Below are 25,039 nucleotides of genomic sequence, written 5' to 3'. Positions count from 1 at the left end.
CCCCTCCTCGCGGAGGCTCTCCCTGCCCTGCTCTCACTCTACTCTGTTGAGACAAGTTTCTCTTTCGTCACTCGCTTGTGTATTTATTGCTGTTTGCAGTGAAGTGCTACAGGCACACCCAGAAATACATCTGTGCCTCTACAACACAAACAGAATCTTTTCCTGCATAAGCTGAGGGAGAAGAGACAGTGACATCTTCAGCTCTGAGGCTGTGGAGTTTAAGGGATGGCTGAAGCCTTATCCACCCAATGCCTCCCTTTGGCCTTGGATTCTCTTGTATTGATAAATTTCTCATATATTTCCACTATTGTTTCCACTTGTAATTAGATATTTTAAATCTGCCTTTTAAAGCTGCTCATCCTGTTTATTAACTTTTTGTCAGGTCTTTAAGCTTCTGCCCACCTGTATTTATTCCTTACTTTCTATTGCCCACTAAAGACATGTGCTAGCATCTGTACGTTCAGTCAGTCAGCAGAATATAGCAGGACTGAATCCTTAATGACACTAAATGATTTTCTGCAGCAGTTTGTCATCACTATTAAACTCCAGAATGAAGGTGGCGTGCTGGATGTGCAGTCCGCACCCTGTCGATTCACCGAGCAGCAGCAGGACCAAGGCACAGCCGCCCGCTGTCGGCACGGCTCAGCAGGGTTTGGTGTGACAGCGCGATGACTTGTGGTGTCAGCGGCAGGAATGCTACTGCCACTTGGAGAGCTCATGATGGCCTCGCAGGAAGCCTGCCAGGAGGCTGGGGAGGCATCTAATTGCCTTCGGGTTGAGCAGGATTGAAATCTTCTCTCTCGCAGCATGAGAGAGCTGGGTCCCCTGGCCCTGAGCAGGGTGGGCGTGCTGGGTGCCCCCAGGACAGGAGCTAGTGAGGGGTTGGTGCAGCAGGAACCTTTGGAGCTGGGAAGCACTGGGTGCTGTCCTGGCGTGCAGAGGGCTGTGAAGAGCCCCCCTGCAGGCCATGCTGCTGCCTGGGACATCCAGGGACAGGCTGGTGGAGCTGCTGTGGGACGAGCTGGGACCCAGGGAGACGTCCACGTGTGGTGGCAGCTGCCACGGCTCGAGCCTCCGCCTGCTTCAGCACCTCACCAAGGGAGGCTGGGCCACGCTGGCCTCCAGGAGGGTGAACTGAGAGCATTACAGCAAGGCTGATAGCAAAGACAAGATCAAACCATAAATGTCTTCTCCAAAATGGGTTTTTGCTGGCTGAATGGAAAACATTTAGAAAATATATGAAATTGGAAGCCTGAGAATCTCCTCCCATGTGTTTTTCCTCTCCAAAACAAACCTTGGCAGCCTGAAGCAGCAGGTCTTCAGGTGCATAATCTCATCTGAATTACCCTCTCTCCCGTACCAATGGGAGCAGGAGGCTCTGAGGAATTTGGGCTCAATGCCCTGATCACTGCACTCAAAGTGTACCTGAATCACATAATTTGTCCTTACACTATAAACGAGAAAATAACCTGACAACAAAAAATATGAGAGAACGATGATTCTAAGCTGTCTTTGGTTTGTGTTTTAATATCAATGTTAGCCAGGGATTTCCTAGAGCAAAGAATATTGATTTTTATTTGTATTTTTTTCTGAACTCTGAGCAAACAGAAGCTGGGCTCCTTCTGAGAGGCGATCTGAGGAAACCTCGGGCTCCTGCCGGATGGGGCTCAAAGCCATCATGGTGGGAGCGACAGGAGGGCAGGCAATGGCGTGGGCGACAAGGCTGCTGCTGCAGCAGGTCCGAGACCCCAGCGTCTGCCTCAAGTTCTGCTGAGCTCTGCCTGGGGCTTCTGAGCTGCTCTGCTCTGTGTCTGGAAAGTTACTCCAAATCGTTAAGGCTAGATTGAATTGATCTTTTGACTGCACGGTCATACAGATATAAAGAGCAGCGCCTAACTGTACATTTTTATGGATCAGTTTATTTTTAAATTTATTGCCAAGAGATGGTCTGCATTTATTAACACATGCACACACACAAAAAAAGCAAAAGGTGAGCAGGCCACATTGAGAAGTTTGAAAGTGGTACTTTGGAAAAAAACTTCCTGTATTACGCAGGTCTTTGCTGGCCTTCTATTTTCTGTTCTTGCCTAACTCATAAGGATTGTATATTGTCCATGTAGTGTCCACGCAGTGTGGTATATTTATTTCAAATTCCAGCTTTGTTGCTAATAATCCTGCCCACTCTGAGTTACAAGAGCAAGCACTCCCACTCCCCAGGCATAATGCAGAACAGCATTCACCTATGAGGAAGCTTTGCCAGGAGGCACCGTGCAGGGCTGTTACAGGGGGTTTGGATGATGTACCCATGCCTGCTGCTTTAGGGCTGCGTGCTGAGCACGCTGAAACCACACGGAGCCGGGGTGGCCGGGCTGTCCTGCGCAGGACAGGCCCCATGGCCACAGCGCCAAGACTCAATGCCACGCAGGATCTGTGGCACTGCCTGCCAATGCCCTACAGCCGTGGGACGTGGGACCTCATCCCCGTGTCAGGGGAGGGATTGTCATGCTCGAGCACGGCTGGGCACAGCCACACGCTGCTGGTGGGCGAGGTGGTGCCGGGCTGCGGGCACCAGGCAGGAGCTGGGCCCAGCACTGCCCTGGGGCGCCTGCTGGCAGAGCAGCGGCGGGGCCATGTGCTGCCGCCTCGCTGGGTGCTGCTCACCCTCCTGCTGTGTCTTTCATCTCTGACTCTCAAATATTGCCTCTCCATCACACACACGCCTTGGTATTTCTTGTTCCAAGTTGAGATCTCATAAGCAAGAGAGGTTTTGCAGGTGCCCACACCAAGACGAGAGCCTGGGCTTGCTGTCGGGATCCTGTCCAGCTGCTGACTGGTGCGCATTTGAATAAATTGTGACTGAAATACGTGAGATGGCAACAGCTTAAACCAAACTTTCAGTGCATGAAAGGTGTCTGCGGGGCCTGGGCCAGGGGTGGGGATGGATGCTGGGACATACGGACTTGCCCAAGCTCTGATACTACCCCTCGGAGCAGACAGGATCTGGAGATGTTCCCAACAAAAATGAAAAGCTGTGGTGAAAATAAAGGGGAAAGGAGAAGCGTGGGGTGGCATCCATGCACAGGATGCTGACTCGTCAGGTGTAAGACGGGCAGTCAGGCTAACTGGGGCAATGGGGGAAGAAGTACCTCAGTGAGGCAGCATTGTGGGACATCAGCATGGCTTGTGTGTATAAAAACGTCGCATGCAGACTGTACGGGGCCATCCCTCTGCTCCACTTGGCAACGTCTCCCTGATTGCACTGCGTCTCGTTTCGGGTGTGGGTTTCCAGACACCAGAAAAAACAACAAGCAAGTTTTTGGGGGAGTGTGATCTCTGAGATGAAAGAACTGAGAACCTTTTAGACTGAGTGTGTTTAGATAAATGAGGACTGAGAGTAAGAGTGCACAAGTCTTTAAATGGGTTAAAGCCTCGCTCCAAGAGCAACTCAGTGGCACTCTTCCTATCTTGGGGGGGAACCCAGTGGCAGCTCAGAGCCAGGGCTCTCCCACCACGCAGCCAGGCAAGCAGCAGGACCAGGTCCCAGCTTTCGGCAGCCTTTGCTTGCCAGGTGCCTGTGCAGGTGGCTTCTGTGTTCTTCTGCTGCTCAGGTGCTGCTTTTGTATGGTTTATCTTGAACAATTTTCATATTACTCCTTTGAACACTTCGGGATTAGGAGCTGAGTTGTGAACTTTGTGGTGCTTTTGGCAGCTGCTGGTGTCCTTCAGTGCTGCTGGAGCAGCAGCAAATGTAACCGGTGTCTTCATGTGCTCCATCTCACTCAAACTTATGCCTTAAAAGCCGCGGCTGCATGAACTGCAGCATTGCTCAGGAAGGAGTCAGGTTTATAAGTACTTGCTATTTTCATGGAGTCACAGTTTTGACAAAAAGATCTCATTTGTTCCTGTGTGCTTTATGGAGAAGTAGTCATGCAAATTGGTTATGCTGATTATCCACTTGAAATTTTAATGTTACCAGTTGAAAGTGAATATTTATTCACAGACGTTTGTATGGGTTTGTTCCATGTAATCATTGGGAAGAGGAAGCAGAAGGGTGAGGGTGTGCTTGCCCTTGGCAGAGGAAGCTGCTCCCACATCCCCAGCAGCAGGGCAGCCCGGGCCGGGCCCCCTGCTCCCTTCCTGCCCCACACTTTTACCAGGAGCAGAGTTTCTACAGGCTGGGCCCGCTGCTCCCATCCCATCCCACACTTTCACCCAGGTGCAGCGTTTCCAGCTGTGGGGACAGTGCATGGGACCCCGTCCGGCCCGCGGTCACTGCGGTGCCAGCAGTGCCACCAGCTCCGGAGATAGCTTTAATTACACTTCAGGGCAATTTGTGTCAATGAGTGCCCGTGTGCAGCGATGGGAGCGCCAAGGGGAGCACTGTGGGTGAATGCCCACTTCATGGGCTCTTTCATGACATCGAGCTCCTGCCTCCTGCCCGGCACAGCCATGGTGCGGTGCAGCCCGTGCAGGCTGCATGGCTGCTGCTCTGCTCAGGAGTGTATCCAGAGCTCCCTGGGCGTAGCTCCTGCCATAAAAGATTATGGCCTCTTAGCGTGGCGTGCTGAACTGTGGATGAGGTGGGGAAGGAACAGATGCGAGGCAGTCAGCGTTTTACACGTACATAAACACCTTAAAGCAACATCTGGAAAATTGCTTGGGAAAAAAAAAAAAAAAATCAACAGATTTTTATTTATAAGTTCTGTGGTTTAGATTTTATAGTGTTTTACGATGCACATAAATTGTTGTTTAAAAACAGAGAGTGTAAAAGAAATTCCAGGGGGAAGGCAATTGTTGTTCAGCCTTAACTTCGATAATCTCTTTCCTGAGGAATTCACCATCTTCTGTTTTCAGCTTACAGTTGCCTTTCGCTGGCAACTGGAAAAGTCAACAATCGCCTTTTACCTTTATTTGTATCCGTAATTCCAAGTTTAAAATGTTTATTCAGATTTATGATGTTTGCTATTTAAGACAAAATGTATTTTCTGAAATAAATCCGTACCCAGTGTAACAGTGGGAAGGAAGGTCATGCCTGCTATATGGTATTTGGGCTGAGTCGTACTTGTGAAGGTAAGTTTGTCTTTTTACTATGCAACAAGAGATCCCAAAGGCCACCCGTGCCTGGGGGCGTTTTGGAAGGCCTGATGCAGAAGATGGTGGCACGAGGCACGGCATGGCTCGGGGCTCAGCACCCCAGGGCGGGCACACCGCTCGCCTCCCCCGACCCAGCCCCTGCGGCACCGCACCGTGCCCGTCGGGGGGGTCTCAGGAACCGAAAGCACCCTGCGTGACAGCGACAGCCACACGACATTGTACTTCACACTGGGTGACCGAGGTGAACAAACAGATCGTTCGGTATGGGATTAATACTCTTTGTGTCTCAGTTATGTTTTCACACCAGATACAGAGATCTGTGTCAGTCTGCTGTGTGGGATAAGTTTTACACTGCTGGAGGAAAGCATGGTTGAATGTGAATCGAGCTGGAAAACACGCACCAGGCTGAGTAACGCAAAGCGTGCTGAAGAGAAGCGGAGTTAAACAGTCTTTGTATTTATGTGCAAATGTCTATTTTACAATTTTTTTTTCAGTTGCCCCCACAATTCAGGAACTTAAGTCCAGCGGCGTGATGCTCGGAGGGAACGGACTGATACGGTGTGAAGGTGCAGGCGTTCCTGCCCCGGTCTTTGAGTGGTACAGAGGAGAGAGGAAGTAAGTAGCCCTGCCTGCCCTCGCTTGGTGCCGCTGGGGCCACTGGTGCCACTCGCATGTCCCCGCAGGGACCGGGCTGCAGGAGAGCTGAGGCAGGGGCAGAGCTTGTGGTGGCAGCGGGTGCTGGGGTTTTTCCCCCAAAAAACACAGCACAGGCTGCTGCCCTCACACCGCTCCCCTCGCTGCAGAGCTGTGCACGGCTTGAGCAGCGCGGCTTCGGAGGTGCTGGCTGCCAGCAGCTGTGCTGTGTGCCTTCTGAGGGAGTTTCTTCGTTTTCTTGCAGTCTTAGCTTTTGTGCTCATAAATGAGGCATAATAGGACTGTCCGTGGCTGGGCTGTGATGGTGATAATTGCCATAATGAGCCTAAGGTTTAAACATGCTTTAGTAATTGCAGCCTTATAAGTATAGTAACCAGAAAGGCACTGAAAATGCCTGATGAAAAAGCCTACTAAAAAGAGGTATTTTTTTTATAGAAGGCTTTTTTAAAAAGAAAAGGAAAAAAAAAAAAAAAGCCATCATAGCTTTCCTACTGAGAGCTTCGGGGGTGAGAAGGCGGGCTGATTAGCAAGACTTTCAGCCAAATCTTCATGGCTACAGTTCTTCACCCAGTTGCACCGTTGGCGGTGGGAATGGGTTTTCAGTCCACTGGCTTGAGCAGAGCTGCTGCACCTCCCAGCATCTGAAGGCGGCCAGGGGCACACTGCCAGTCCGAACCCTAAAACTTCATCGTGTGCTTTGGTGTTGTTCACAGCCAGCTTTGCTTTCATGCCCTTAATGCTATGTGATGATAACTGGCATCTCTGTAGGATCTTTTTTTTCGAACAGATTTTGTTTTACAACTCTTACCTTACCTAAGGTATTATTTCTCTTAAGTTTGAGTATTGGTGCAGGTGACAGTGGCTGTTCTCCCTGATAGGCAGCTGTCCACACACATCTTCTGGGTTCTGGAATTTCCCAGCTTCTGAGTGCTGGGTTTCTCATCAGCTCTAAGATCCCATTAAACCTGGGAGCTGACATGAGAATATTAATGACCATATTTCATAGGAAACCATCTGTCAGCTCATTGCTCAGTGGCCAGCTGCTCCCCTTTAGGAACACTGCTCTTCTTCCTTCCCAACTTCTCACGGCAGTCATAACCATCGCCCTTTGACCATTTATTAAAGCATTCTTAAAAACAATATAATTGACCTTTACTGTATATAACAGTAGAGGTTTTCCCTCTGTTGGATAAATTAATCTACATCCTGTTTCTAAAGATGCGTATTATATTGTACATATGTTGGGGGGAGATGTAACAAATATATTTTATGTACTAACTATTGTAGCACAGGTTTTAGTATAAACCATAGCATTCTGGATTCAATTAACCATTTCCATGATAATCACCTTCCTATTTATGAAAGTCACCAATTCCTTTCTTCATGAGTGCATTCAGTGTCACAAGAGCAGCAGGAAGGAATAAACAGAGCATTTCAGGACACTGAAGCTGTGCCTTCTGTTTTCCATTTCAGTTGTTGTATCACCTGAGGCTTGCTGTAATCAGCAAGACATGTACTGTCCTATTGTGTCTTACCGCTCAAATATTCTGCTAAATCTAATGGTACATCTTTTTTTGCTAAACTGCTTTTTACAGACATGCTAAACACACATGACTACAAAGGTACTGGGAACCTCCAAACCACCACTTGCAGGACAGAGGAAGGTGTACACACGTTGTTTTGCCTCCAGTATTTCCCCTTTACCTTGCAAAGATGGAAGGCCAGCACAGAACGAGCCTTGGACAGCTCATTCATTGTTATAAGACAAAACTGAGAAGAGTTAGCTTTCATAGATAGCTGAGAGTAGCATGTACATTACCCTGCAGATAATTTGCTGGTGTATTGCAAGACTATATACGGGGAGTTCACACCCTGCTATGTATTTGGCTAATAGAATAGAGAGAATCCCATTTTCTTCTGTTAGTCTTGGACTGAAACCCTTTTTTCTTTTTGTAAAGCAGGATGAATCTTTGAATAAATGAATAGTGGGAGTTAGAGCCGAAATCCTAATATATGTTCAGTGTCTGAAAGGAGCCTTTTGGGTCTGTAAATTGCATTGTTGTTACTTAGGTTGATGTAAATCAAAACCCACAGTTTCCAGGCTCCTGGGATCATCTCATCGTAAAACAGTCATTAAACCTAAAAATAAAAGCAGTCACAGACTCCATCCAGTTACACCTACAAGGAGCTCGCAGGGCTAATTGTACCTCATCACCAGGCTTACAGCAGTTCTTGCTCATTAATTTTCCTTAAGCGTTGGCTATGAGCGTGCTGTGCCATGTCCTTCCACAGCCCAAGGTGAGGAGCATGAAGCCCTCAACGGGTAGCCCTGGGACCTGTGCTTTTTACCTGAACGTGCAGGTTGACCACTTCTCCTGTCCTGTTGCTGGGGAAAGACGAGGAGGGGTCTTGCAGTCACTTTAATCTGCAAAAATGGTGCCATGAGCTCCGTGCAGGAGCCTGTGCTGGCTGAGATGCCGGGGGTGCCCAGCAGCTCCCGGCGGTGGCACCGTGGGGAGGGAGCTGAGGAAGGGCCATCGCAGTGACTGGGTCTGAGCACTTTGACTCCCCATTAGGAACCAAAACACACAATTGCATCCCACTGAAAAGGGACTGAAAGTTTGGGGAAGAGTTAGTAAAAACTTCTTAAAATCATAATAGCATTTGGCTTCTAAACCTGCACAGGGATCCCCTGTGCGGGGGGGAGGCTTTGCTGTGCTGACTCCTTGCATCTGAAACTCACAGCTCAAGTATATTATATTACAGGGCTACGCAGAAATTACATCTCAGAAATTAAACAGCCACAGGGAAGAAGCCCAGAAGTCACTAATCTAAAAATATTAATTCTCTTATACTTGATAAAGCAAAGAAGACCTACATTTGAAATAACAAAACTCATTATAATGGCTTAATATATTGTAATAATATGAAGGTATTCAAATATGAAACGAAAGGTAGATATCCCTTGGGGCTGGTACTGACACATGGTCTTCTCTCCATGCGTAGGCATAGTCTCTGAAATCAGACTGCATTTCCCTGTGCAGCTTGTGGTACAAAGCAGGAAGGTGAAGCAATGTGCAGGGTGGCTGCACACAAGTGAACATGCTGTTGCAGTCCGAAGTGTGGCTTGGTGAAACCCACTCAAGTAGTAAACTCCACATGCAGTAGAGTAGGTAGAGCAGCACATGGCAGTAATTAATTTAAACCTAAAAGCATCAGGTTCTTACAATGGCAAACAGAAGTCTTTGAAGCTGCTGAGTGTACCCTAACTAGAGCTGATTGCTCTGTCCCGTGGTCCTGTGGCTCCCCTCTGCCTCCCCGCACAGGGAGGGCAGGCAGCTCTGGGCTTCCTCTCTCAGCGGGGTGGGAAAAGGAGGGAAGAACATCATCAGGAACAAGGAGAACCTCCGCATGCAGTAGCATGCATGCAGGTTGGAAGGACAAACTTCTCTGCCTTTCATCAGCCCGGAGAAAAGACGGGTCTCCCAGCGGCAGTGCTCACCCAAAGCTGAGCATCTCAGCCTCAGCCTTTTACACTCCCCACAAAGCACTGTGCATCCCCAGGACGTGCTCTGTCCTCTGCCGGGGGCTGCACAGCCCAGCCCCACAGCAGCGAGGGGCAGAGCAGGACCTGCAGCGGGGTGTGGGGTATGTGGAGGCAGAGGTGTCCTTGTAACGCCGAAAGCGTTCAGTGCTTGGTATGCAGAAGTGCAACTAATGGTAGAATATTTTTAGACAGAATGCTGGAAGACCTCATTTGTTTCCAGGATATACGTTTGTATATTCTAGTGTATCAAATAGAAGTTGGATATTTCATCCAGACCTCTGCTCTTTATGGGAAATACAAGGAAGTAGGAGTAATCAGCTACTGCTAGAATCTTAATTGTGTGGTTACCCTTCTCAACTAGCTGTCTGACAACAACCAGCTGCCTACAACAACAAAATTTAAATTGGTCATCACCCTTTGTGCCAGTGCAGTGGTATTTATGACCTGGTTTGGAAGCTACACTAACTTACCTGGACAGTGCGTGTGAAATTTGACCACGGAAAGCTCAAAGTCAGGGGAACAGAGCCCAGGAAAACAGTAGTGTTTTGGCATTTTCCTGTGTTTTGTTGCCTGGTTTCTGTTCAGGTTGCTGTCTCAGGGTGCAGTGTTGCCGTAGCACATCCTTCTAATTGCACATATAATTTGTTGCTATAGAAGCTTGTAAAATAAATTGTGGTCACAATCCTAATTAGTCACTTTTCTAGCTACCTAATCCTCATCAGCCATCAGTTAAAGGTGCGTAACGTCACAAGCAATCACCAGAGACTGAAAAAACACTCACTCAAAGATCTACCATAGCACTGAGAGGTGGGTGCAGAGTTCCTTTTAGGATAGCACTCACTCTCCCCTGCTTCCCATTCTTACCACGTCTCCTACTAAAGCTGCTGCCCCGCTGAGCCCCACATGAGCTGGCCACCCCACTGACTGCCCGCAGTCCTCAGGCACATACCCACAGGGCCAGGAGGGAGCACTCCAGTGCCAGCACATCCTCCTCCGGCTCCCTGAACAGGCAGCACAGTGACTTTGAACACTACCATTTGTGCCCTCAGTAGAGTATTTAAAGTCTCAGTCAGTTTTGCCCAATTTAAAATCTAAGCTCCCCAGGTGACGCTGGTGCTGTCAGGTGGCAGGGCAGGGTGTGCTCTTCTCTCATTCCTTTAGACTGCAGGACAAGCTGGCAGGAGCTGTTCTCACTGCCCTACACCTCCAACGTTGCCAGTAGCCTCCCAGATCAGCCCCTGTGATAAATTATATGAGTTATAGAGGTAGACTCATATATGGTATATGAGTTATAGACTTTTTTTTTTTTTTTTTTTGCCTTCTAGACTGATCAATGGTCAACAAGGAATAACTATTAAAAATTATAGTACAAGATCGCTTCTTACTGTTACCAATGTGACAGAAGAGCATTTTGGCAACTATACCTGTGTTGCTGCCAACAAGCTTGGGACGACAAATGCCAGCCTGCCTCTCAACCGTAAGTAACGTGGACATGTGGCAAGTGTTCGTGGTTGTTTGTTTCCACATACACGGATTCAAAAGAAAAAAAAAAACAGTAGTATGTTTTTGTTTTCCCTGGTTTGCTTCACAAGGCGTATAAATACCATTGCAGTCCTCAGCGGTGGGAAATAGTACACCTGGCTGTTTATTCTGTGCTGCGGAAGGGTTTCTGTTTGGAAAGTGATGATACATTTCGGGGGCATCAACAGATTATGAATCTACAAAGAAACACACAAGGAAACCCAGCCTGCTGTCAGGGTACAGCATCGCAAGTAGCATGACAAAACCTTTAAACCTTCCTGCTCAGAGCAGCGATACTTGGTGGCCGAGCACTGTAAGCACCATTAAGAGCCCTTTCAGTGAGCTTTACGGGGTGCTGCTGGGCTGCACCACTGCCGTGGGCTCACCACAGGTCGGGCTGCCCTTGGCCTCCTGAGCAGGCGCTTGGGTGAGCTGAGGGGATGTGCCGCTGAATCTTCTGTTGGAAACAATAAGCACCGACGTAGGCAAAGTGCTGAGATATTTTAACATGAAGCTTACATAAAACGGGTCTCAAATGTCCTACATGAAAGATATTTTTAACCATGATTTCATAGTATTTCACATTTGTTGACTATCTAGCCATCTGCTAGTGGCATCCAAAGATGTTCATGGTTGAACTTCAGTGATAATCTGTTCTGTTTCAATAGTGATAGCATTGAAAGGCAGACGTACTCTTCCCTACATAAAGATACTCCTTACCGAGTGAAAATTGGAGTGCAGATTTTCAGTTCCTTAAATCCTGGGGTTATTACCTTCTAACTATGAAGTTTTGTTCTTATATAGTTACTCTGTGATACGTATTGTGATACATATTTGAAATTACTGCAGAAGTGTAATAAGCAGAAAATAGCACGAAGGCTTTCCTTCCGTTCTATTTAGTATTTGAGGAATCATTAACAAAGTGAAAACAACATAGCACATCTTTTAAAGAGAAAATGCAAAAAGCGAAAACAAAGGAATATTATCCTAGAAGCAGATAGTTTTTGGTGCATTTGCAATTCAGAGAAGGTAACATTAAGGTTTGGTTTAATTTTGAACAGAGCAGAGCTGAGTCTGTCTCTTAGTTGCTGCTGGGATCTTATCAGCTTTATATTGTTGAGATAATAAGTACCGCGTGCCAACTGTTAAAAAGCACTTTGAGGTGCAGAGGTTGAAAATGTCAGATTAGTACCAAGTTCATTGTTACAAATAATAAAAATACATGTTCTCCATTATGAAAGAGACGGGATATGTGAAGCAGAACAGTGTTAGAGCAAATGCTGAATTCTGGATCTGATCCTGATCTCCCTGAATGAAATACGGGGTTGGTGTTAGCTCCAAGGTTTGTCTGAAAGACTGAGATGAAATGACTTATTTTATACTGTGATCTTTCTGATTCTAATCAAAACAAGGAGAGGTTGCCAAAAGGTGGTGATCTAGATTTCAGTTGGGAATTAAGATCAATTTACATGGGGTTGGGCATTTCTCCTTCCTCACAGATTGCATTAGTATCATCTAGAAAGAGGTTTTTTTGTTTGTTTGTTTGTTTTTGGTTTTTTCTTTGTTTTTTAATAAAAAGAAAAAAACCTCACAGAGTAGCAATGTATTAAATATGGATTCCGTAATACTTCAGAGGGAATTTTCTCTGGTAAAATGGTACTTGCATTTTATTTTGTTGGCAATGACAGAGCAGAACATATGCGCTGGTTCAGGTATGCGCGGGGGAAGCATCAGCAGTTACTGGTTGGTTGATAGTCAAATACGGTGTTAAGCATAATCTGATCATCACATTACTTGACAAATGTTAAAAATTAGAGATGGATGCCTTATTTTAGAGTAATTTTGAAGTGTTAGCTGCGTTGGCACGGCACAGAGCGAGGTGTGGCTGCCCTGCACCCTGCAGTGGGAGCTTGGGGACATTGCGGCTGTGTCAGGACCACGCAGCTCTGCTGTCAGTGCTGGCACACTGTCCAGTGTCTTGGAGGGGCTGCTAATTAGCTGCTTCTCTCTGCTCCTCGTGTATTTTAAGGAAATTTTGTATAGCAGAGAATCTGTATTTTCTTTCTTTGTACATTCCCACACTACACATAATCGGGAACTTTGCTGAGCACAGCTGGGAGCACCTCTCAGGGGCAGAACTAAGCGTGGTCTCTGCTCTCAGGGTCTGCATCCTGTGCAGACACATAGCTCAAGGTTCCTAGGAAAAGGATTATTTCTTCTACTACCAGGAGGGTGTGGGTTTCAGTGATCCATGAAAGCAACCTTGAGCTAACTGAAGTCACACGGGGATGTCAGGTAACAGCTGGCTGTGTGCAGCTGCGGACCCTGGGCTGAGCAGAGGACCCGCGGTTGAACAGAGCGGTGCAGGACGGTGCCAGCAGGGTGCACGGGGCAGGAGGCTGCAGATGCTCCTCGGGGCCTCGGGGCAGGCACACCACAGAGTGCCAGGAGCCCAGCCTGCGGGGCTGGGGCATCCCACGTCCCACCAACGGAGCCAACATTGCCACTGCCCTGGCTGAAGGCTTGGTGGTCACGTCTAAGATCTAGCTATTAATAATAAATCCAGCAGCTGTAAAATGCAAAGACTGAGCCTTGCGGGAAAAATACAGAGCAGTAGTCATTCCAATAAATTAATAATGAATGGCAATTTGCTAATTATTCATGGCCAAGCCCTTCATATCATCCAAATGTGTTGTTTTTTGAAACTATTCCTGCCTGTCCTGTGGCTAAGCTTATGATGTAGAGGATCCCCCCAGAGCACCGGCGTGATGAGTGTTTGTTGGACAGTCCCATCCTGCCATCTATGGGCCTAATTTATCAGATGCTTAGTGCTGCCGTTGTTGGCTTTTCCCAGAAGTTTTGGCACTTAAGAAGAATGTAGTCTTTACTGTAAGTAAAGCCTGGACTTGCTGATTCATTAAGCAGTTTCTGCAGTAAACACAATATGGTGCGGGCACAGGGCAAAAGGTTCAATCTACCAGTGAGGAATGGAGTGGCCTTTTTTATAATTAAGCAGATCTTGCTTTTAAATTACTGCAATTTTAATTCAAGACAAAAGACATGTTCCTACAAACAAGTTTGCAAGGCCACCGTGATGGGAGTGAGTTGCCATTAACGCCTGGCGCTGAGGTGGGTTCATTCTACCATTTGCACTGACAAATGGCCAGAAGGGAGGCGGTTGCATTGCTGCCAGCAGCAGCGTCCCTGCGAGAGCGGCCCCTGTCCGGGCACTCTCCTGCCTCTTGGCCACACACAGCGCCCACCTGCATCCCAGTACATGGATTCGGGGCTGGATTGCTTGTTTTCTCTTTACCAAAGCTGAGTCACAGTGGAAGACTTTCTCCTCCACCTGAGCACTTGTTACGTTATGGCAGGAAACTGGGCAGCTGTTGAAATCCTGCATTTGTAATCTGAATGTAGATTGAATCTGTACACCTCTAGAAACTATAAATCTACTTAGGAAGAGACTGTTCACAGAGGCATAAAATTCCCTGCTACGCATGAGCTCTGTGTCCCCACAAGATAAGATATACACAAAAGTCCGGATTCATGTAAACCATCACCTCACAGAAGACGAAAATAATCATCGTGTCTCTAGTAGACATGGTTTTGTTTATTCTTAGGTAAAGGTATTAGTTTGTTTGTGTTTTTAGAGAGCATCTCCTGTACATTCCTGAGTATTTTGTACGAATGCTATAAATGGCTCACCCGTGAAGTGGTGCCTTCTTAAGGAAACTTGCAATACAGAGGAAGCGTCCGTGTCTGTTAGTAGCAGCTGCCATAGAAATGACTGCTCTTAAAAGGCTGGGTTTGTCTTCCACAGTGTTACAGGGGGTTGCACTTGGAGGATGTGGCTTATACAGAAATCTTAGACATAGTGTCAGGAGTTGTTCTAAAACATAAATAATTGCGCAGGGCTGCAGCAAAGGTCAGTTGTGACGTTTGGAAGGGGAAGGAGAGCATTGCAAGGTGTGTGAGCAATGTGGTAGTATTTTCTGTGCTAATGTAATTGCTGCAGCTAAACAGAACTACTTTATTGAATAAGCATCCAACTGTGAACTTATGGTTAGTGCAACATGCTTATAATCTTGTCTCAAACATTTCTGCAAGCCAGAAAGCACCAGACCGTGCCCTCGATTTATATGCGCTGATTGCATTGTGTCCTGGTCCCTACATAAAGACTCCTAATCAAACTACTGCGCCAATATTTTTAATACATTGAGTTTCAAGTCTGAAATGCAAAAACTTAATATTCTTCCCCAAATCTATATTAACTTACTATAAACAACACACTGCATGTAATGATATGCGTGCTCCTTAGTATCATGGGAGCAGCATTGGATATGTCTAAGGGAACAGGCGATCAGAGGCACCGTGGGTATCTGCAGAGCAGTGTACTGGTCTTGCAATGCCACATCTTCTAAATAAAGTTAGTACTGCGACAGAAAGACATTTTCCTTGGCAATTTCCTGGCAGTCTTAGTCATGGGATAGGAATCTGCAAACTTTCCCCCTTCTGCCATTGGAGCCATAAAAATCAAAGCAAGCAGGGATTTAGGGGACTTCAGAGATCATGCCAGTCGTCTGACCGAGGGCATGGCAATGATACTCCTGGCAGCTGTCAGACCCGCTCCCCATCGTCCATGACCATCACAGTCAGGCTGGACCCAGGTGGTCTTTAAGGCCCCTTCCATCCCAAACCACCCTGCAGTTCTGTGATTCTGTGACCCAGTCGTGCTCCCGGGCTGCAGTGGCTGCGCTGCTGGGCACCACGGTGCCAGGCCCATCCTGCATGCTGACTGAACCCCTATCCTCCTTCACCTGGAGCCCAGAACCACGTGCTAGTGATGCCAGCAGCTGCATCACCGCTGTGCCACCCCTTCTGGGCTCTGGGGAAGCTCTCCTGGCTGCCTGCCGGCCCCAGAGGGACAGCGCTGGCACAGGTGCCGTTAGCAGCAGTAACCTAGGGGGCTGTTAGAAACCACGTGAAGACTGCCTGGGACTTCTGCTCATATGGTTTGTTGTCATTGTAAAACTCAGCAGTTTATTTTTATTGACAGAAATTGCATTTTACTGTATTTTCCGATGTGAAAAAATCCTATTGTTTAGCTTTGGCTGACCTACCACATTTGACATTTCTCGAAAGAAATTTACTCCCCGTGGAAATTCCCTTTGTGTCCACAGTTTCAACCCTTGTCCAATTACCTAAGAAATATTTTACTATTTTACTTCTCAAATGCTGGTCCTCAGAACAAATCACCCTTTAATTGGCATTGTTTTACATTATGTCTTAGTCAGGTGGGACAGCTTGCACACACACACGAATTGCTTAGATATATCCATACAGCTATAAAAATTTATGTGAAAATTCCTGTATTCAGTAGAAGCCTATTCAAAGACTACTGCAGTCAGCCAAAGACATTTAATGATGTAACAAGGTTTGGCTCAAGTTCAAAGTCTCCTGCAGGCATCACAGTGCAGAGAACTGGTTCCATAGCCCCAGATTTTTCATTTGGGGTGCCCGGTCCTGCCCCCAGGGCTGCAGTCGGTACCCCAACCTGCTTCCCCAGCTCCTGCTGAACATGAAGCAAAAGCCTCTGCCTTCACTTCCCAGGAGTGGTGTTGGACAAGAAGCAGATTTGCAATCCATTTTGGGGCCTCAAAATCATTTGTAAAGGGATTGTAAAATGTCCGAGCCAACACACTTCTTGTGGTGGCTGTAAGGGACATCTGGGTGAGGGTCAGCCAGGTCCATGCCCATAGGTTTTCATGGTACGTCCCTTAACAAAGCCAAGACAAACCTTTTTGTGGTGTGTTGTCCCATCTGGAAACTCATAATGTCTGTCCTACATTTCTTCTGTTATAGACTGAAGGTAATTTGTTCTGCCCTTGGTTTTGCTCGCCATGTCCTAGTTGGCCTGACAGGGCTGGCTGCAGCGGGAGAGGTGAGGCGCCGTGGGAAGGAGCTGGAGATGGAGCCTGAGAGGGACACCCAGCTCCTGGTCCTGTGGTTGAATCAGGGAATTAGGGAAGGGAGTTATAAATCTGGAAGTCAGTTCCTTGGGGACCTGCCTCAAAGATCAAGGTATTCATCCAGGAGATTTTAATTGAGTGAATGTTTTCCTAATGGAAAACTGCTACCTGAAACCTTCCAATGCCTGCAGTGTGATTCACAGCAAGGCACAAACCTCTCTTGTCTCCCCTTTCTCACACAGGGTAAAAAGCAGATGAATGATGCAGCTGAACAGTGCACAAGTAAAACTCAGTTTTCTTAAATCAGAAATACACCTGAGGGACTGGTTTCCTAAAGTCCTGCTGAGACAGGTAGCCCAGCAGTGTTAAAAAATCAGCACCTTGAATTCATATATTCACACAGAATAAGACAAATGGCCAAATCTTCCATTTATGCAAGTCATAATAATTCTGTTAGATGTTGGGTTTGAGATGCTTCCATAAGCATGCCAAGTACTGCTCCGGGTAGCAATTACTGGGAGTTAAGGACAAATTTTCTCTATATCCATTTTCCAGGTTGAGCTTTATTCTGAATTATGTGACAATGTGACTGAGATGGGACTGGGTAGAAATAACCAGTCCAAGTAAAACCAGTCACGTATGATTCTCCTTGACATTTAGAAGAAACTTTAAAGGCCTAAAAGCATATTTGTGTTTGAGGGGAAAAAATGCCTTTACTGTGGATTCTTACAGAAGTTGCCTTGTTGCCTTTTATGTTCCCTTTCATTGAATTTGTATTCATATTCTTAAACTGTGTAGTTGTAGCCGTATGTTTTAGACATGTATTTCTACTGAAAAATGATGATTTGGAGAGGCTGAAGTATGTGTAGAAGCGTGTCTAGCAGCATATCTAGATCTTCACTCTAAGTATCAGTTAATTACAGTGATTAAAACATTCAAGGTGATCTAAGGAGCTCCCCTACAACATGCCCCTGTCAGGGGGAGGCGCACCAGAGGTCAGAGCTCCTTTTGAGCTGGAGTTTCTTTTCATGATACAGAAGGGGTAGGAAAACTTGAAGTAAGTTAACTTCTCAGAAAAACTGAAAAATCCAAAGAAAATGCATAACAAAGTGTGGGAAAGCTAGAAGTGCTATAAATACCGAAATAAATATATTTTACGACTCAATCTGGTATGCAGACTGCAGACAATATGAGAAATTCTGCAGAATGGGGTGGGAGGGAGGGAGGGAAGGTTCATAAAGGGGTAGTAGGAAACAAAGGGTGAAAAAATCCTCTGTCAAGAGATTAGAGATGAGTACTGTTTATCTTGTAAAGCAGAAGGCTTACTGAAATACTGGCTAGCCTACAGAAGGTATATTAGAAAGTTTTCTCTTAAAACAAGCCCAAAAGAGTTTTAACTAATCAGTGGCAGGTTTCACCCCAAATGCAAAACACTTGTTCATTAAAATATACTTTTAAATGGAGAATCTGTTTTTATAAGATGTTGTTCAGGCCAAGGTTTATGGGACTTTGAAAAAAAATTAGCTATTGATCAAGAATAACAACAACAACAAAAAAGAATAAAATAAAATCATGAAAAACATAGAATTGATTTTAAACTCAAGACTTCTGTATTTAAGTGATTATCTGATTACTACACATTAGGTGAAAGCCTGAATTCTGCTCATGTTACCTGTTGGGAACTTATTTTTTTATATTTTTAAATTATTTTTTTAACAGCAACACAAATATGATTTGACTAACAGAGAAGATGATTTACAAACTAAATTCTAGGTTATTTAACAGAAACAGTCACTTGAAACCAAACAATATTTATCTGAAAAATTTGCTTGCATATATCATGCCATGTGTTCTCTAATAAGATTACTAAAAAAATAGATGTAGATGATCTCCACAGCATTTATTTACATTTCCTTCAAAGCTGTGACATATTCCTAAGCATCCAGTTTGTGAAGTGAGGAAAATTAGAAAGAAATTTCTTTTTTTTTTTCTTCTTCTTTTTTTTTTTTTTCCCCTGCAGGAAAGCTAAAAATAGATTCAGAGGTTTAAAACTGAGAGCTTTCTCTGTGAGCCCACACTATAAACACTATCTCTTCTGTACTCAATCACCTAAGAAATAAAATGCTGAGATATTTCAGTAAGTCTCTCAAATAAAGAACTCAAGCAATGTTTTCCTTAATTCAACCTACAGATTTATCTTTTTCTAAACCTCAGACAACAACCATTAGCAGCAGATACTTAGATATTTCTTGTAATATTAGAAATATTTAGTGAAAAAGATCTGTGATTTATTTTTCAGAAATACACTTTTTTTCCATGCATTATCACAAGTAACAAAACAGATATCTTGACTTTATAATGGTCTGCTTTGAAGCCTTTACAACAGTAATCTGAATTTTGCTATGCAGTAAGATGCTGTTTCTGTTATAGACCTTTTCTGTAAAATAGATTCAGATTTTCAGATTGTGCAATATTTAGATTTCATGAATTTTATTCAAACATAAAAAAACTTTGAGAACCTGATTGTTTATCTTCTGTTAATTTACTCAGTTAAAACACTATACCTAGAAAAAGAATAAAATGTTTAATTATAAATTATGGGGGACGTGAAGGAGAAAACAACAAATCCCATGAAGTAATTACACCATAAACTAAAGGTACCACACAATATAGCACTGATGTACAGCTTTTATTTATTTAGCCAATAAAAACTACATCTGGTACCAGTCCCTTTTCTTTGCTAATGCAGTTGCTGAGCTTTCCACGGTGTTGCAAATCTGTAAGAAAATGTCCTTCAGATTAGAGAAACAAACTTTGGAGTGAACAAAGTTTTGTCTAAATCAATAGAGATTTAAATGCTTTCTAAATTATAGTTTTACGGCTAAAGATAGTTAGCTGTGCATTTTGTCATCTTCATTTTTTAAGCAATGTAATTTCATTGTTCTTCTTAACCTGGAGATGAGATTAAAAAATAAATTCCTGAGCAAGTGGTTGATGTTCTGAGGCAAAATAGCACTTTTTGTGAAATACCAAAAGGCTTTCCCTGAATTCAGATTTCTGAATTTCAGTACGTCGCCCATCAGACGTGTGCTGTCCCACCAAGGAAGCTTTGCCAGCCAGTCTGTTTGTGTTTGCGAATGAAAGGCTTCTTCTTGACCTTTCTGCATTTGCTCTCGACCAGCAGTTGCTTAAAGTGCTTTGGGCTCTGTAAATACTGCTCCATAGCCTGGTGCACAGCCGGAGCAGGTTGGCACATCCAGGATACACAAGGGGCAATGCAGGTGAGAAAGGGGTCTCGGCTCGATGTGGTCTTCGTAGCTGTTGTACAGAACACCCTACAAAACTTGCATTAGTCTAAGCAAAATTCCCCATCTGGGGCACAAAACTATCACTCCGACTCTTGTATGAAGAGTTTCCCCAAGTGCCTGGGGCTTTTCTTGGACATAAAAGTGCTCCCACTCATCCTCTCTGTGCACTTGCACAGTGATGGGCTCAGCACTTGGGGGTCAGGAGTGCGGTGTGCCCAGCCTGCTGGCAGCAGCTGTGGTGGGAGACAGTTACTGAGCTGCTAATTATTTTTAATTTCTGCTGGGAGCTCAGTTTGTCCAGGGTTTTGGAACCGGGACCTGGCTGTGATGCTGCATGTGACAACAGAGTGAAAGGAAATTGCCCTTGAATAAATATTTGAGTAATGCTGGTCAAGCAAAGCAAAGCCTCGAGTAGATTGTCTCTACGTGTTAATCAGTGCACTAAAGCCCTGCCTGGGAGAAGAACCATTTAGGCTAAGGGATGAAGCCGGTCCAAAAATGAATGGATATGGTCTTGTCATGAACAAATCCAGGCTGAGAGTGGAAGATTTCTAACTGATGGGACAGCTGGGTTCTGCACCATTCTTCCATGGGGAGCCGTGGGGAAAGCAGACACAGTTTTTCAACCACAAAGTTTAGTGAGTTTATCAAAGGGATTTGTTTTCAGTGCTAAAGAAATGAACCTAAAGCCTCAAGCCTGCTCCACAGAAAAAAAATCACAAAGAGATGATGCAATTTCCTTTCTGCTGTCTTCCCTTGGAAGGTGTGTGCAGGGAAGCCCCTGGTCCTCCCGCACTCCCAGTGGCTCCAGGTGGCCTTGAGCTTTGGACACAGCCTTAGGGGGATGCAGTTCTCACCCTCTCCTCTGGGATAGCAATCCACATTTGCAGGGATCTCAACAGCTCAGTTTTCTTGTCTTTGATTTTGCTGAAAGTACAGTATCCAAAAGAACAGAGAAGAAATTTCTCTTTCCAGAAATAATATGCTCAGCTCTTGCGTGCTACTGGTATACTGATAACGTGTTCCTAGTCGTCCACCTGTGTGACGAGACTCCACGCTGCAGCTTGGGTTTACGGCTCAGGCTGAGCAGAAGCAGCAGCAGAAGGGCAGGTCCACCTTGGGCCTTGGCAGGGAGTCCTCCTTGTTTGGGGTTGGATATTCTGAGGCAGGATCCTTACACCTGAATAACAGGTAATACAGTTTTGTACTTCCCTACCTTGACCAGGAAAAAGTTACGTGCTTTGACAAGTCACCACAGTCTGAGGAATCACAATCCCTCACCGGAGAGGATAAGTGAGTTCTTTGCAAAGTACCTGCTGCTGTTTATGTTAACCCACTGGTGTGCATGCTCGGATCCTCTGTGTTCTTGTAGGCTATTTGCAGCAAACTTCTGTTCCTTGATCTCAGCTTTTAATAGCTCCCTAGGCAATAAAAGCATTTCCTTCCTCTGTGTGTCTGCATGATGACTTGTTCTAGAGATCTGTTTCTCTTCTACCTATTTTCTAAACCACACCTGTGCCAAATGAGAAACAGTTGTGCTTCTCTGTAACTCATTTATCACTTGAATAATCCACATGAACTTTCACCGTTGTGTTCCTCTCCTTTCTCTTGGAGGCTAACTCAGAGCACTTCGTAGCATTATGTGGCTCTGTTTTTCTTGGAAAAGTTCAAAGTCAAATCATATAATGTGCTCCTTCTGCAACTCTGGCTAGGGATGTGCAACTCTAACTCCAGCTTAATTAAGTTTCCTTTTACAGACATTATAGATGGTTTGTGAATTTCATCATGACATTGGCACATTTCACCATGTAATTTATAGAAATTTATAATGATTCATTTGATAGGCATTGTCTGCGGATTTCAGTTCATCAGGGATCAGTAGAGCTATAATTACATAGTAATTATTAAATAATTATTCACAAATTGCTATGCCAGTGAGATCAAATATCAGAGCAGTTGAGCAGCATCTAGCTCTTCTAAGCACTTGTGATATACATACAAGGGCTGCGGAGATCAGGGTGCTTCCTCTAAACCTGCTGTAGTGCGTGGAGCAGGCAAGAAACTCATCAAAATTAAAATTAAACTTGAGTTCAAGAAAGAGTTGTCAATGCCTGCATTGCCAGAGCTGGAAGTGGCAGGACAAGACTTTCACCGTTCCACAAACAGCTTTCTCATCTAAGCGTATACCTCAGTGTGATACAATATCCCGTGGAAAAATGGGAAAAGCAGAATTACTCTTGCTGGTTGCAGAGCGCAGCCTTTTACAGTGCTTCTGGCCCACAGATAAAATCTTTTGCACAGCCCGGATCAGGCATACACATGAGAGAGCAAGTGCTGCCAGGCAGATCAAGGAAAGCCAACGGGTTCGGGGTCAGCCCCTTTGGGATGGGGCTGCCCCTCCTGCAGGTAGCGCACAGCTCCCGCTGTGTGCCCCAAAAAGCAAGGGCACCTCCCTGCATCCAGGCTGCCTGTCCTGCAGTTCGGCAGGGTGACAAACGTTCTTTTCTGACTCGGCTTTATGCAATTATATGTTTACTACTTTATGCTTATTGCCATGAACCTGGCAGAAACATTTGTTCGGAAGTGTTATCGGTGGCAGGTCCACCGCTATAAACACAGCAAGGAGGTAGCTCGGTGGCACGCATCGCATTGCATCTCCGAGGCGTGTTTTGCCTTATTTGCTTCCAGAAATATAACGACGGTTGTGCAGATTTAAAGAATGACCTCTGAGAACAAGAATATAATTGTTGGGAAGTGAGAGCAATGCTAATCATATGTTTCTGAACAGCAAAAATGCTAACAGATTTCTGTGTCTACATTATTCATGAGGTTTCAATGTATACATATGAATGAAGGACAGAGCTAAAAAGAAGCAGACCACTTTGTCACTTTTCCTTCATTTTGTTGTGGCCTCAACAGCTGTAAAAATAATTAAAGCAGCAGTTTTCTCTGGAAAAAATCTGAAATAGGAAATAAGAAGGAACATGTAAATACAGTATGTCCTCTATAATATTAGAAGTTGAATAAGTATATAAAAATATTTTATTTCATGTAACTTTCATTATGTAGACATAATTAAAATATTGATAGGAACTAGAAATCCAGTAAGTTTCTCTATTTGCTTCACCCTTTTTTTTTTTGCCTATATCATAGACCACACATAGGTGACATGACACCAGGAAAGAAGTAGACTCATTAGCAGTCTCATTAAACCTCTGGCATCAGAAGAATTTCATATTCAGTATCATGGCTCTGAAAATTAGGCTGTCTATCTTTTCTGTTTCTTTGTTCGCTGTGCACTGTGGCCATGCAGCTCTGTTCCGTAAACTTGAGTTAGAACAAGCTGGGAGGGGGTTAGTTAAGCATTTATAGATTACTTTCAGAAGACTCTGAAGATGTTCCCTTTACTCTTCCAGAAACAGAACCATTTCTTCTCCTTCATTCATTTTAATTAAGAACCATGCCATTTACTTTAAAGCTTTTTCTTTTGTGAGGATCATCCTCGCTGGTTTCCAGCGAGATGCTTCACATGTGCAATGGAAGGAAATTTTATAAATCATATCCGCAACAGTGCTCTTCAGGTAAAAGTTACAGGAAAAATTGTAAACCATGTGGAAGTCTTCTTAAATACAGGTCCTCCATAGATGTCTGCAAACTGGCTCTGCCATTTCTGGTGATTCTTTGTAGTGCCTGGTCGCTGAGAGAAGTGCTTTTTGTTTGACAACAACATCCTCTTGGTGCGTTTTCTCAGAATGCAAAAGTTCGGGCTGAGGTATCCCTCCTTTGGGAAAGCAAAGAGTTCATAAACTGCGGTTGGTGTCCCTAGGATAGAAGCTGGGTGCTTTAGAAACCGTTGTGCAGACACCTGAAGGGTCCTCGATTGCTTTGGAAAAAAACTACCCTGCGTGACTTTCTGTGGAATCAGCAGTCTGTCCCTAATAGCTGGGTGCCCAGACAGTTTAGATAACTGTGGTGTTTGGCAAAAAAAGCAAGGTCTGCAAGTTCTGAGGTCTGTGCTGAAATCTGTAAAGATCTCATTATGCAAATTATTTTTCTTCCTTGAAATGAGTTATGCTTTACTTTTTCATTTTTGAGTGCTTTAGTCTTGTGAATGTCAGTGCAAATATAAGACCTTAAACTAGTGGGTATATTTTTGCAGTACTCTAAAAGAAGGCTGCAGTATGGATGGGGGCTTTTGCAAAAATCCCTTTGCTCAGGATGAAAGGTTCCCTGATTTGTTCATCTCCTCAAACTGCAGGCATTCCTGAGAAAGATGAAGCCTTGAGCAAATACAGGTGTTACAAAGGCAAAACTCTTGTCATTAGGGTTGGGGGGAAGTACTGAAACTGAATATGTTAACTGGCAAGAATATCAAATGCATGACGGGTATTTTAAATAGTATTTTGAATGTCTTGTGTGTGGTTCTCTCATCCAACTAAAAAAAGAAATACGCCCACCTCCTGGACAGTTTTTTTCATGCTATAAAATATTTTATCCCATATAAAGTGATTATTCATTCTGGAACTTACTAAAATGAAAATTAAAAGGAAAAGACTTCGGTAGACTCCACAGTTAAGCAATGTGTTATTGCACAAGAAAATCAAATTCCATTGGAATTTTAAGTAAAACTCTAGAGTCGTCCCAGGACTTTCTGTGTGCCAGCTGAGTGTGCGTGCTCAGGCCTGGCACTCCACAGCGATGAATTTCAGTGAGTGCCTTCATTAGCTTTCATTGAGCTTCTTTTAAAAGGATACACTAAATGGTGTCATTAACATCGTTTTCTACAGGCTTCAAAATATCGAGATATTTATTGAAAAAAAATCTTGCTATCAAGCAAAACCAAGCTACATTAGGTGCAGCATAGTGAGGATGGCAAGAAGGATGGAATGTGTAAACTGCTTAGCAATTTCAGGTTTCAAATTCAAAGTTGTTGTGTTGTGTTT

The 25,039-nt window shown here is 44.7% G+C and overlaps 1 protein-coding gene across 2 annotated transcripts in view; it reads left to right on the top strand.

Moving 5' to 3' along the window:
- The window catches only part of NEGR1 (neuronal growth regulator 1), a 238,574-nt gene that overhangs the window by 177,967 nt on the left and 35,568 nt on the right, over positions 1 to 25,039 (top strand). For both annotated transcript variants that reach the window (XM_084527909.1, XM_084527908.1), the window contains exons 5-6: positions 5,589 to 5,709; positions 10,621 to 10,772. In XM_084527909.1, the coding sequence (XP_084384035.1) occupies positions 5,589 to 5,709; positions 10,621 to 10,772 (273 nt within the window). The remainder of the gene's footprint in view (positions 1 to 5,588; positions 5,710 to 10,620; positions 10,773 to 25,039) is intronic.

The sequence above is a fragment of the Aythya ferina genome (assembly GCF_964211825.1).
Source record: "Aythya ferina genome assembly, chromosome: 8".
Classification (NCBI taxonomy): domain Eukaryota; kingdom Metazoa; phylum Chordata; class Aves; order Anseriformes; family Anatidae; genus Aythya; species Aythya ferina.
The sequence above is the reverse complement of the archived record's forward strand: the minus strand, read 5'-3'. Positions and strand labels throughout refer to the sequence as shown.